The 13,894-nt window shown below is 59.2% G+C and overlaps 1 protein-coding gene across 10 annotated transcripts in view; it reads right to left on the bottom strand.

Moving 5' to 3' along the window:
- Window positions 1-13,894, bottom strand: part of Agap3 (ArfGAP with GTPase domain, ankyrin repeat and PH domain 3) — a 53,837-nt gene that overhangs the window by 13,375 nt on the left and 26,568 nt on the right. For 5 of the 10 annotated variants that reach the window (XM_040291254.2, XM_078040827.1, XM_078040828.1 and 2 more), the window contains 9 exons: window positions 13,176-13,234; window positions 12,909-12,996; window positions 12,643-12,728; window positions 12,346-12,487; window positions 11,872-12,006; window positions 11,614-11,741; window positions 9,854-10,012; window positions 6,275-6,367; window positions 1,534-1,638 (listed from right to left, as the gene is read on the bottom strand). In XM_040291254.2, coding sequence (XP_040147188.2) covers window positions 1,534-1,638; window positions 6,275-6,367; window positions 9,854-10,012; window positions 11,614-11,741; window positions 11,872-12,006; window positions 12,346-12,487; window positions 12,643-12,728; window positions 12,909-12,996; window positions 13,176-13,234 — 995 coding nt within the window. Of the gene's footprint in view, window positions 1-1,533; window positions 1,639-6,274; window positions 6,368-6,510; window positions 7,430-9,263; window positions 9,489-9,853; window positions 10,013-11,613; window positions 11,742-11,871; window positions 12,007-12,345; window positions 12,488-12,642; window positions 12,729-12,908; window positions 12,997-13,175; window positions 13,235-13,894 lie in introns of those variants that run through there. The other 5 variants (XM_040291255.2, XM_040291252.2, XM_040291253.2 and 2 more) reach the window with 2 other exon arrangements.

Below are 13,894 nucleotides of genomic sequence, written 5' to 3'. Positions count from 1 at the left end.
GGAAGGGGACAGCAAAGGGGCAGACTATGTGCCCAGGTAGGGTCACACAATCAGAAAGGAACTGGTAAGTACGCAGGAGAGGGATGGCTGAGGCTACCCTACTTAGGCGAGGGCCAGATGTTTCCTGTAGGCCAGTTCCCAAGCTCCTCAGTCCAGATGGACACACTCAGAAAGCATGTGCTAACCTGCCTGGTGACAGGGGTAAATCATGCCCCGTGGGAGCACTGGGTTCCTCCTGCCTGTGAACAGGCAGCTGTGGGGCCTTTTCCTTGGGGAACACTGTGAACTTACTAGTGTCTCTGGTGCACAGCTCTGACTCTCCCTCAGGTGTGGACTGTCTGGAGGTAGTGCAGACTGCCCTTTCACTGCCTAGGATACTGTGTCCCTGTTGTCATGATGTACTAGGGGCCCTTGATGCCTCTCTCGTGGTCTCTTCAGGACTCTGGAGAAGGGTGAGGCCTGGGTGAGGAGAGCAGGTAAGGCAAGGAAGGAGCTTGCTAGACCAAAAGGATGTGGTCCTTCCCCATCTCTCCAGGGACAATGGCCACCTGGCATCCTGGCACAGGTGCTACCCTGCAGGGTCAGGGCTATTAGAAGGAATGATCTAACTGATGGTGGCCCCGAGCTAAGGAGAAGGGCCAGTACCAGAGGAATCAGATGAGAGAAGCCCAGATCTCTTCTCGTGTGTTCTCTGCAGGGCCGTCTGGACAGTGCAGGTTATGGACAGGGAACATAGATCCCAGCACCCTTGGGCTGGGCCTCCTAACACCATGTGCACTCCGAGGCAGGCCAGGGACCCTCGGAGGCAGGCCCAGGGCTTGGGCTAGGGTGGGGCTGGCCCACGTGCTGTGCTTGAGGGGCTTCACAGGAGAACTCATTAGCCCCACAGTGGGGTGGTGACAGAGATGGATTCTGGTGACAGCTGTGTGCTGGAGACACGCAGTGAGGGGAGGGGGAAAGGCAGGGTGGGGGGAGCTGCCACGGGGGCCACACTACACTCACTGCAACACCCACACTCCCAACGCCAGGCCACGCGCCACGCGCCCTCAGAGTCCTCTTCCCAGATAACGCCACCCACTCTCCTTCCAAGAGCATGTGCACGAGGCCTCAGTGTGGCTTAACTTCCATCTTGTCCTCCACCTTCCCCAGGCCCAAGAGCCCAAGACTCCCCACTGGTATGACCCAGCTAAAGTCATTGCTTAGCAGCACAGGCACCCCTGGCTACAGAAATCCCCAAAGTGGATGGAGCCAGCTCTTCAAACCACTAGAAGTGGATGTGTAGCCTGGCTGCCCAGGGGCAAGGGAGGGGCAGACTGGCCTTGCCAACCTAGCACTGGGCATGGTGAACATCCCTGGGGGGGGGCGCTTCCTCCACAGGCTCAGCAGGGCCTGGGTCATGTGCCTGTCCCAAGCCAAAGTGCAGTTCCTTCTTAGCGGAAAAACCACTTGAGATCATTACTGAGAGATTATCCTGTTACCCTCCCTCCACCTCTTACTGCTCCTCCCATCTCACACTCCTCCTCCTGGACTCACGTGCAGGCTGGGATGGTAGGTGAGCAGCCCATTGTCACAAAGTGTCACATACTTCTTCTTCCACTCCTTGTTCAGGGATTTGCCACTCCGCTTCAGCAGTATCCCCTAAGAACAGAGATTTAATCAGGCCAGGAGCCAGCCCTGTGTCTTGGGGCAATGAAGACAGAGGTCCAATCAAAGGCCAGAAGGGTCTGTCTGACCAGAGAAGGCAGGCACAGTGTCACTGCGTGACACCACCCTCCATCCCACCTTCTCCTGAGCCATGTGGCTGAGCAGAGAGCCTTTAAATCTCAATCCTCCTGCAGAACTCTGCTCTCTGACCAGGAAGTGGCCTGGACTGCTGTCCTGGTGTCCCCCAGCCCCCGTCTGCACAACCACATCAGCAATGGACTCAGAGGGTCTCCAGCAGTGATACTCCCACCCAGGAGGCACCACAGATGGTTGTGGAACAACAGCAGAGGTTTCTGCAGGGCCTGGCCTTCCACCCCCTGCAGCATTCCTGCATAGGGCAGACAAACCCCCAAGTACCCCAAGAACACCTCAGACCCCAAGCTCTAAAGCACCAGGAAGCCCCAACCTTCCATCTCAGCCCCCCGAACTTCCCGAGTAAGCAGGGAAGTCACTCTAAAGGTGGCAGTCAGCTGGGGCATGGTAAACACAAGCTCCGCAAGGGCAAGGACTGTGTTTTGCTTACTGATAAACTCTCAGCACCTGGGACAGTATCTGGGCCACAGCAGACCCAGAACTGGGTGAAAGCTCCCTGGCCATCAGGTGATGAAGGTGAAGTGCCCCGGGTTGAAACCAGACCCCCATCCCCAGCTTTGCCTCCCTCTCAACAAACCTGCTCCTCTAACAACTCCAAAAAGGCGCCCTCACCCAGCTCTGGCTGGTTCTCTGAGACTACAGACAACACCGCAGAGTGGGTGGACACCAGGTGGCAGATCCCCCAGCCTGATTCAGGAGCTGTGGGAAGAGACAGCCCTCCCTGCAGATTCCAAAGTCCCACAGGGGGAGCGGGAATGTGGTCAGACCCCCACCCAGGGGCCAAGCAGGAAAGGCTGCGGGCACACTGCTGGTAGAGCAGGGGCTGCGCCCTGGGCTCCACCCACAGGGGTGAAGGAGAATGAAACTGACCACACATACAGAAGGCAGCAGCCAGGAGCCCCGGAATGGCTTCTCCTGCAAGAATGGAGGCCAGGAGAGTGGGCATGAGGAGATTCAGCAGGAGAAAGCAGGAAGAACCTCTGTCTTCCCATGGAGGAGGGAAGCACCCAGCTGAATTGTACCTGCCCCTCTAGTTCTTCCAATGAGGCTCAGCCCTAGTGGTTAAGATTAGGAGGAAGGTGGATTAAGGGCTCCCAACGGACCTCTCCCTTCCAGCCCAGGCGAGATGGCGGTGAGGGAGGGCGCTCAACCCAGGCACGAGCAGCTTGGTAATTCCCACTTCCAGCTGTTTCACTCCTGGCCACCCCTCCTTCCTTCCCCTGTCCCCTCCTCCCCCTGCCACCCTCAAGAGACAAATGCCATTGTGGGCCTCTGAAGATGCAGCCCGTTCCTTGTCCCCATCAGTGTGGGAGACCCTGTCCTCAAAGTGGGCTTCTGAAAACAAGAGGGGCCGATGGGTCTGGAGCCTTGATGACCTGCCTCTGGATGTAGTGTCCTTGTCACAGGCCAGGGCAAGTGTGGCTGAGAGCCAAGCAAATAGTCTAGCTGCACGCTCGCCCCCTCCCCAAACACAGGGCCCCAAGAACAGGTGCCTGTGAGGATAAACAGCCATCAGGCTCTAGAGACACCAGGAGTTATCCTTAACTTCCTGCAGGAAGAATGACCAAGTGCCAGTGGGCACTATGCTGGAACCTCCCAGGTGGGCGTGCTGGGGCAGAGCCTCCTGGATGGAGGACACCTGTTCTGAGCCCAGGGTGGGTGTCCTGGATGAACTCCTGCCCAGCTTTCTTACCCCTCAGCACAGAACTCTCTCCTCCTGCCCTCTGGATGGCTCCCCTCCAGCCTTCCCCTGGGGCTTGTGCACAGCCTCCAGCCTCCCTCAGTCCACACTCAGCAGGGCCTGCCCTCACCTTCTCCCCTGGGTGCTGGCCCAGCTTCCAGTCCTGGGGATGGAGGCCAGGCTTCATCCCTTTTCTGCCCACAGCTGGCCGGTAACATTCTACAAACCATTCTGGCTCTGGGTCTGCTTTCTCCAACGAACGGGGAGTGTGGACTTAGGGACTTCGCACCTTCCTGCTGGGACCTACTTAGGTCCCCTTCCTCCCTGAGAAAGGGAGCGGAGGCAGACGCTGCCTCGTCTAGGAGGGAAGCCCTTTTCCACCTTCATCACCTGGCCGCCTCTCGGGGACAGGCAGGTAAGCAGCCGGCGTGGTAATGAGGCTCGTTAGCTGAGGGCGTGGGGGCGGAGGGCCCAGGGCTCGCCCAGCGGAGCTGTGGGCAGGTTCGCCCTCGGCCCACGCCCCGCCCACCTCTCACCTGCCTGCCGCCCAGGCCCCAGCCCGTGCTCCGAGAGGGAAGGAGCCACAGGGTTCCTGCTCCCCTCCCTGGCCGGCCGGCTGCGCACGGCGGAGCAGGAAGCAATCTGGGACGGAATGGGAGCGGTGCGGAGGCGACAGCCCCCAGAGGACCCGTTCCCGCCGCCGCCTCCCTCCCAGCTCCGCCAGCCGACTTAATTGCGGAGTCCGGATTGATTGGGAATGCAAATGGCAACTGAAATGCAATCTCCACTCCCAGCAGGAGCTGGGGGGAGGGGAAGGAACAGAAACGGGGAGACCGGGGCAGGAGGGGGGAAAGGGAGGGCGCGGACCTGGCGGGTGGGACCAGTCTGGTTGGGTGAGGCTGCCAGGCCGCTGGGAGGGGAGGCGAGCAGGGCCGGCCCCCACCGGTAAAGGCCCATCTTGCGGGAATGGGCCTGGGCCTGCGCACCCCAAAGGAAGCAGCAGCGATCCCGGCCTGCATCAGCAGCGCAGGCAGCCTCGAGGACCGCCCACCGCAGGCAGGACCGCCCCAGGCTGGCCACGGGAGGGGCCTCCTAGAAGAGTCTCAAGTAATATTCAAGTGACCCCGCTGACTCCAGGCTGGAACCCAGAGTGCAGCTTCCTGGGCCCCCTCACATCTACCCCTTCACCCATCCAGTGGGGAAATAAATAACCATCCCGAAGTCACACAAGCCCCAGGCGGGAAGATGCGGCAGATGAAATGGCGTCCGGCTGACTTAAGTGAACACGCCTTCCTTCACCTCTCCCACCCGAGCAGACCAGCCTATGCCTAGCAAGAGGCCCCTCACCCCATGAGGTCAATCGGCTTATGTGTCACCAGATTCTACACACACCCCAAAACGTGTGCCTGGGAGACAAGAGAAGGCAAAAACTCTGCAGCCAGTCCATGCTCCCAGCCTTCTCGGGTGACCTCAGGAGGCCAACCCAACTGCAGTGGTCCCTGCCAGACCTAAGTGCAATGAGCATCTCAAGAGAGAGGTGAAGCAGAAAAGGCAGGATGTAGATCAAGGCACGGCTCCCCCTTCAGGGCCCTGCCAAAGCTCCTTGGACACCTCATTCAAAATTGATCTTCATAGGGAATCAGAAACTCCCATCCTTACCTCGTAAATCCCAAGCCCCAACCCAGGAGGGCCTAACCAGACCATAGACCCTGGCTAAGCTCTGGCCATACGGGTCACCTCTAGGGCCCAACCTGGCAACTTGGCCCCTGTAGACACAAGGTGTGCAATCACCAGATCCCAAGGTTCAAGTCAGCAGCAGAAGGGAACGGCAGACTAACCACCAGCTCAGCCCTCACTGGCACCTTAGGTCCTGAGGCGCCTGCCCATATTCCAAAGAGACACCTCTGCATTCTACCCACCCACCCCGCAGCTCCAGAGCACCTGCCCTACATACTTCCACCTCTGGCCAAGACAACCCTCATAGATTGTTTTTTTTTCTGGCACCAGAACCCCCAACAGGAGGTCTGGGAGTACCAAGTAGGTGGACTAGAACTCTCAGGAGGTAACTCCAAAATGAAGTGGGGTAGAGACAGAGGGGGATGGCATCTCCACTGAATTGTTTTCTTTGAAAATGAAGAAAGGTAAGCTGGGTGTAGTGCATGCCTGTACTCCCAGCTACTCAGGAGGCTGAGGCAGGAGGACTGTAAGTTCAAGGCCAGCCTGGGCAACTTATACCCTGTCTCAAAATTGAACACAGGGGCTGATTAGCTCAGTGGTACAGTGCTTGCCTTGCATGAATTAGGCCCTGGATTCCACCCCTATACCATCAGGGAAAAAAAAAAAAAAAAGAAGAAGCTCAAATTGGTAAAACTGAGCCAATGGCCCTCAGGTGGGATCATCCTCAGAACCCACTTCCACGCATTTTCCTCAGGTTACTCTCAAGAACTCTCTTCCTTAGCCCGTGGACCAGAAGCTCCATTACCTCAGAAACAGCAGGTCTGGGAGCCACCAACTGAGGGCAGCCGGTAGCTCTCTGCTGCCCCCTGGTGGTGATGAGCAAGAACAGGCAGAGCTGCGGGCCCAAAGGCGGCCGCATGGGGATGAGGCTGCTGGGCCTCGGGTTTCTGAATGGGAGCAAGGACCCTTATACCTGCATAAGAACTTGTGCCTGGGAGGAAGAAACTCACCCCTTACACCATCTCCCTCATCACAGAGGCCCCAAGAAGAACCACCCACCAGCACTTCTGGGGCCTCACTCTCAGCTGCCCTGAGCCCATGGGGAAAGCAAGTGCTGACCTGCTTGATGGGGATGGCCCTGCCGCTCCCGATATTGTCCACCTTGCACTCTGCAGCCTTCTTCTCCCGGTCCAGGTCAGCACCTTTTCGAGACTGGAAGAGAGAAGAAGAGGCGGGTTAGCGGCTCAAGGTCTGGGCGGAGAGCTGCCTGGAGTTCCCAGCCCTCCCGCCTTATTCCCTCCTTCTGGGCAGCCCTAGCAGAGGGGCGGCGGGACCGGGAAGGAACTGAGACCACGAGTATTCCAACGGGTTTATTCTTACACACGGCACCATACAGAGCAGCACAGGTCACTGATCCGGGCCCGACCCTCCCAAAAGAGCAAGGACACGAAATACCGAGGGTGGGAGGAGCACACAGCCCGGGGGGCTGGGGTGTAAGAGAAGGGAGGGGCCAGGAGAGGTGGCTGGTGGGGCTGAGGGCTGGCCAGGAGCACAGGGCACGACAACCGGGGAGAGCAAAGTCCAGAAGTGAGCGGACGGTGGACCGTCTGCGGCACAGACACCACACGGCATGTGGCACCCAGCGTGTCGGCGTGGCCCGAGGGCACAGTGGATGGAGAGAGAGAGGAGAGAGGCCAGAAGAGGCCCTGCGCCCTGCCAAGCTCCTGGGGCAGAGTCCACCCAAATGCGGATCCTAGGAAATAGGGGGAGGCCGAAAAGAGGGGGCAAGGCAAGCGCGGTGGCGGCTTCTGGAGCAGGAGCAGGAACGGCAGAAGTCCATGCAGGAAGGAGCAGAGGAGGGGAGGGGCAGGAAAGCTCCCCCCAGGAGCAGCTGGGCCAGCGGGCTTCGGCGCCCCCGCCCCTCTGGGCCTCGTCGCGCTGGCCGGCCGGCGTGGGGCCGAGCTCCCTTCTTCTCCATGCAGCGAGCCTGGCGCAGTGTCCAGCCGGGCCTGGTCCCCGGCAGCCCCCAGCACGGGCTCCAGCGTTCCTAGCCTTCCCTGGGGGTGGGGTTAGTTACAAAGGTTCCTGTGGGTCTCTGGAGCGGGGAGCTCGGCGGCCGCTTCTCATCTGAGAGCAGTCCCAGGGCCCGGCCCGCCTCCGGCCCCGCACAGGGGGAATGTCCAGAGGTGCTGTGTGTCACCACCTGGTCTTCTAATTTGGAAGGAGTTGGAAAGGCCTTTTTGTTGATGAAAAGTTGGAAACAGTGGCACATATCTGCAAATATCGAAAGAATAAAGATTTTGGCAAGTTATACTCAAGCCCCGCACAAGTCGGTCAGCACTGGTGAGGGCAGAGACCCAGGCGCCTGGGGAGAGGCGAGGCGGCAGCGGGATGAAGAGGAGGAGGAGCAGGAGGAGGAGGAGGAGGAGGAGGAGGAGGCGGCGGCGGCTGCACCCACTGGGCAGATGTGGCCCAGCAGTCCATCTCAGAAGGGAATGTCCACCACTCGGAGGCCTGGGCCCATCCCTCCTGTTCTCCCGGGCTGCCAGGAGCCAAGGGCACAGAGAGGGGCCAAAGGACTGCAATTGCAGTGTGGGAGAAAGCACAGCCAGAGGGAGCAGGAAGAACTGGGCAAAGAGCTACCGGAGAGTAAACTGCCACCCGGCAGCTCCAGGTCAGCACCTGTCCCCAGTCCCCTCCTGGGCTTCACAGCCCAGACCGCCACAGCCCTCTGCCCCTTTGGCCCAGGGAAGAGGAAGGTGGGTGAAACTGCTGCCACCAGGTCCCCAGACAGAAATGCTAGTTGGGGAGCAGGGTCCAGCCCGCCCCAGCCAGGCTGGTGAGCCGAGAGGCTGCCAACCTCCAGAGGACCCCAGGAGCCCAGAGGGGCACCTCTCCCATGAAGGACAGGAACAGGGGCAAGAGTGGCAACAAATGAGTACATGGAGTCATGGGGGAGACTGGGGATGTCAAACCAGTCCCCGCGGGGGATCACCAGCCATAGAGCAGGCAGGACACACAGGGCGCCCCTTTGAGCAGGTTTGATGAGGGAGAAGGGTGGCCCCAACAGCGATGATGGGGGGAGGTCCCAAGATACCCCATAGAGACGGACATGCCTTGAGGCCGCCTCAGGGACAATGGCGCAAGTGAAGTCACCATGGAAATGATGGAGAGAAAAAATAAGGTCGCCACTGTGAAGATGGAGAGAATGGAAGGGCCTGGAGGGAAGGCCGTGCTATGAGCTTGCAGCAGAAAGGGGCGCAGGAAGCAGCACAGCTGAGGAAGGCAGGCAGCAAGGCGCACATGGAGCGAGCACAGAATGCCGCCGAGGAAGCTGTGGAGCCAGGGTGGCGGGTGCAGGAGGGAGGCGGAGGGTGCCCTGGGGTTGAACCAGCCAGTAGGGGAAGATGGGAGGTTAAGAATGGAATCCAGGCAGGGGATGACTGAGGCACAATGCTGGGGAGCAGGGTGCCAATAGCGGTCACCGTGACACAGGTACCCCAGGGTTCTACAGCAGCAACAGCAGCAGGTGTGGGCACAAGCAGGTGGCCACAAAGGCTCTGAGCATCTCAATGAATAGAACAGAGGCAGGAAGCTGCAGGTGTGAGAGGGTCAGGGCTGGGCAAGTGCAGTGGGTGGCAGCAGCCACAGAGAGGTCTGTGAGCGCGCAGGGCAGGCGCGGTGCGCGGAAGCAGGCAGCCAGCAGGGGGCGGTGTGCAGGCAGGGCAGAGGCGAGGACACAGGAGCAAAGCCTGGGGCACTGGCTCTGTCTGGCAGGGTCCAGAGAATCTGGCCTGGCTGGCTGGATTCAGGCCCAAGCCAAGAGCCAAGCCCTGGCTCTCAGAAAGAGGCGCATGGAGTGACGCAGAGGGACAGGCCGCTCACCCACCTTTGTCTGGCCAAGACTCCAGGAACAGTCCAGCCAGAGCCCAGCAGGAGGGCCAGAGTTGGGGAGAACACAGTGTATAAAAACTGGGAGTGGAGGGACACCAGGCTCAGAGGCCCACGAGCTGAGGGGCTGGCCCTGAGCAGGGGGTATGCCCCACTCTGGGTGGGAACATGAGGTTGGTGGGGAGGGGCAAGTAGCTCACAAGGAGACAGGACAAACCTGAGCGGGAGGCACGAGGCAGCGTGGTGAAGCCCAGGAAAAGATGGCTAAGCCTTTGTTAAACCAATCACAGCGGTGGGTGGGAAGCATGAATGTTCCCCTCGGCAGTGGGGTAACGGAAAAAGAGCCGGAAGGCGGATTGGGAGGCCTGGCTCTGACTCTAGCTCGGCCAGCTAACCCTCTGTGTCGCCTTGGGCAAACAGCCTTCTGGCCTCCGGTTCATTAGCTGTTGAATCAAAGGGGGTCAGGGGAGTTAGGCCACCAGTCCAGAGATCCCTTCAAGATGACACAGAAACCCTCGGGGCTGGGAGGGAGGGAGGCTGCAGGGGAGCGTGGGCACAGGGGGTCGGACGGTAGGCTGGGGGCATGGTGCAGGCTGTGAAGGGAAGCCCTTCGTGGGCGCAGAGGAAAAGTCTAGAGATTCTGAGGGCCCAGTGAGGGGCCTCTAGAAGCCATGTGTGTCCTCGAGTGACAGGCTGCAGGTGGCATCCTTTGACGGGGGCTGCCCGTGCCCTCCTGGTGGGAGCTTGGTGCTCGGCCCTGCCTGTGCAGTGGCAGCAGCTGGGCAGGGAGGAGGGCGGGGCACGTACCGTGAAGATGTTGGAGCGCCGTTTGGACTGCTTGCGGATGGGCGTGGGAGTGGAGGAGGCAGCGATGGTCTCGATGCGCAGCTCCCGCTGGCTGATGCTGGGGGTTGAGGGGACGGAGGACGAGTAGTCGCTGAAGGCGCTGCTGCCGCCATTCGTGGCCTAAGGACAAAGAGGGCTGCTGAAGTGGCTCTGGGGCGGGGCGGAGAGGGATACTGGGCAGCAGGCAGGTGCCAGGAATTCTTGACCTGGCTAGGGGCGCACAGTGACAGAGGCACCACTGGGTCCTAACAGTATGTGTTGAGAGGAACTGGAGGGGCGAGGAGGCCAGGAGGGTCCAGTTGCCACTGCTACAGTGTGCCACTGGAGCTGCCCCACTAGCTTTTGTCCTGGAGCCCTGAAAGGAGGGTTTCTGCACCTAGGTTAGGGAGCTAGATCAGAGCTGAGGACCAGCAGGACAAAGTCAGAGACACAGCCTGGAAGTGAAGGAACTGTGGAGCCCTTGCTAGCAGGTGATCTGGAACAGGGAGCAGCTCACCTCGGATGGACCCTGAAGTCAGACACATCTGACACCTTGGAAAGAGGCCAGGAGTGGATGCTGAGGGGTCTAAGATTTGCTCTGAGCATGTGTGTGGTAGGGACAGAGACACAGAGCAAAGAGCAGAACGGACTGGACTACCAGAGTAAGCTTCAGATGGGAACAGAGAAGGGAAGGGAAAAGAACGACAAAGCTCACAGGTGGAGTGCACCACAGGGTCTGCTCCAGGACTCGGGAGACCAGAGGCTTGCACCCACCTGCTCTCACCACAGCATCTGGCCTAAGCCCTGCCTCCTCAAACTCTAAGGTAAGCCTAAGGAGCCACCAAGCAGAGCTGCCTGGGCAGGGTGCAGCTGCTCTCAAAGAATGGGAAGAAAGACCTACCCTCCTCCTCTCTCCTAAGAGGATTACTGATAGGAATTCCAGCACCTTCTCACAAGTCCTAAAGGGATGGGGAACTGCAACAAGGCTGCCGCTGGAAAGTGCAGTGAGCCTGTCCATGTATGGCCCAGGGCTTGCAGCAGAGGGCAGCAAAGTGGTGAATGCAGCTGAAGAACCAAGCACTGGCCCACATGCCAAGGTGGAAAACTGACCTATCGACAGGCCCAGGTGTGGACAGGCATCCAAGTGCATTATTGTAAGGGCCCTGACAGGACCTGGTTCAGAAGACCCCATATTCCACACAGCATCAAGAACATTCACCACTCGGAGCAAGCGCTGCCCTTCTAAAATACAGACACTCCCAGAAGGTGACGGGCAAGCCTCTGTGCTCAGCAGACACGAGGCCGTCTGTTGCCTCTTCCTCTTAGGAGGAGAATACTGCAGCTGCTGGCCACAAAGGGGCTCACCTAAAAGAGCAGGGGTCAGGCCAGTGTGGCCAAGGGTGAGTACCCAGCAGGCCTCTCCTCCTTGTGCCAGCAGAGTACGATTTCCACAGGACACAGCTCCTGAGACAATGCTAACAAGGCTCACTAGAACACGTGTTTGTGCCATCTTAGCTGATGGTTGGCGGGAGACAACGGAGAGCAGAGGGTGAAAAACAGGAGCAGGGAAGGCAGTCACCATGTGACCGAGCTGAGGCCAAGGCAAATCATGCAGGCTAAATGGAATGCAAGCCACATGCAGGAACAGGAGGCGGAGGGAAGCCAACAGAGAAGTGTGAGAAGGCGGCAGAGGGGGCAGTGGGACACACAGACAGGTCCAGGGTCAGGGTCAGTGGCCGCACCTGGTTGATGTGCACAGCTGGGATGGAGGCAGCGGACACGGCCGAGTGGCTGGGCGAGTTGGGCAGGGACTTGCAGGGCCCGATCGCCAGCTGCTGCTTCTTCCGCAAGGCCACCACTTTCTGGGCCACTGCAGGGGACAGCAGAATCAATTGACCAACTGGGGAGAAGGGTAGAAAGCCCAGCTTGGCGCCTCCCCGCAAAACACAGCCCTGCTTGCCAGGGAACCTTCCTGCACCCAGCTCCGGGGCCCAAGTTACCGTCCTGGAAGACGCGCTCCACGTTGAGCCCGTAGGTAGCGCACGTCTCGTAGTAAGTGCAGCGCTTCAGGTCTGTGGAGAGCTTGCGGGCTCTGCTGTCATCGATGACGCGGGGATTGGCGGCACTGATGGCGTCTGTAGAAGGGGAGGCGTCACTTGGGACAAGGGAGTGGGGTGGCTGTACAGGCCTAGGAATGCAGAGTCTGGGCTTCATTTCATTTTGCTATTATGGAGTAAAAATGAGCTGGCCACTTAACCTCTGAGTCTTTTATTCATGGCAAAAAATGTGGACATGACAGTCACACGGATTGCAGGACTAGGGGGAGAAGAGCAAGGAAGAAGCCCTGGGCTCCGGGCAACATGGGAGGGGCTGAGAAGGGAATGGAAGCTGGGGGCTTACTTGCGCCGGCCCACCCAGGCTCGTTTGGCCCAACCCCCCTGCTCCCTTGCAGATTCAGGCAGGCCCTGCCTCACCCTGTGTGCCCACTAGCACCATGGGCACCTCGCTGGCATTGCGGAAGCTGCAGAGCCGCAGGAAGTAGTTGTACACTGTCTGGAAGCTGATTTCATCCTCCAGGCTGAACACAAACACCACCGCATCCACCCAGGCAGCGAACTAGGGAGACCAAGCAGAGTTAGCACACTCGCCTGGGCCTGCAGACTCCCACACCGCAAGGGCCAAGGGACGGAGGATCCTACAGGCTCTTGTCCCCAGACACACAACTTTGCCCAGTCCCAACCGGAAACCAAGGGCCCCGGCAGGAGCATCACCTGGAGCTCAGGGGGGCCTCCTTCATCCCGGATCAGCAACAGGTAACTTTGGCCGTCCACCACAATCTCCTTCTTAAACCGACCCCCTAGGATGGAGTGCAGAGTCAGGACCAAACTTGGAGGCAGGGCCCATAGGGGCCAGGCAAAGCAGAAACCTAAGCTCCCAGTGGAGGAGATAGGAGGATGGGAAAGGAAAGGGCCCCACAGTGTGGAGGAGAAGAGGTCCACGTGGCCAGTCTCTGGGCCAGGCTGGCCTTACAGCTCACCTTCAGGGGACTCCTCCTGGACATAGGTCCCTGTCAGATAGCGGTGCACCAGGGCTGACTTCCCACTAGACAGGTTCCCCACTATGCCCTGCAGGAGAGGAAGGGGCAAAGCAGTGATCAGAGGCATCAGGGAGAAGACCAGGGCTGAAGGGAGAGGGCAGGCCACGGGGAGGGAAGAGTCTCAGAAGAAGCCAAGCACAGGCCCACCATTCTAAACCTGTCCCACCCAGCCACAGAACTGCCAGGGCCTCTCTCGGGCCCACTCACCACTTTAAGCTCCGGCACAGAGCGGCTCAGGGTCCACTCCTGACTGTTCACAAATGAATCTGTGAAGACAGAGCCACCCCATCAGGGCCACTGTGGCACACAAACCTGTCTTAACTGCCACCACCAGTGTGTCCTATAATGTCCCTTCTTGGCCAAGGCCAGAGGATAGCACTGTCTTCCACGAGACCTTGAACCTCACCCCTAGTTCCCTAGGGAACAGCAGGAAGATTCTTTCTAAGCCAAAGTCAATCTTTTTTTTTTTTTGGGGGGGGGGTGTTACTGGGGATTGAACTCAGGGGCACTTGACCACTGAGCCTCAGCCCCAGCCCTATTTTGTATTTTATTTAGAGACAGGGTCTCAGTGAGTTGCTTAGCAGCCTTGCAGTTGCTGAGGCTGGCTTTGAACTCTCAATCCTCTTATCTCAGCCTCCCTAGCCACTGGGATCATAGGCATGGGCCATCACTCCCGGCCCAAAGTCAATCTTTAGGAATAGACTAAGGGCTCAGTCTCAGTCCTCTTTGGCCTTAGACTTGTATCGCTCTTTTTCCTCTTCACGCTCCAGCAGGTATTACCCACCTGGGGCCCACCTGGCTTGTTTCAGGATACCTCTCATCCAGGTTAGAGGCCACTCCAACAAGTCTCAGACCAGACCCAAAATGGGCAGAGCATCTGGCAGAGGGGCTGGCCTCCTGCAAGTAGGAACTGCTCACCCTTGGCA

Source organism: Ictidomys tridecemlineatus, chromosome 2 (assembly GCF_052094955.1).
Source record: "Ictidomys tridecemlineatus isolate mIctTri1 chromosome 2, mIctTri1.hap1, whole genome shotgun sequence".
NCBI lineage: Eukaryota > Metazoa > Chordata > Mammalia > Rodentia > Sciuridae > Ictidomys > Ictidomys tridecemlineatus.
The sequence above is the reverse complement of the archived record's forward strand: the minus strand, read 5'-3'. Positions and strand labels throughout refer to the sequence as shown.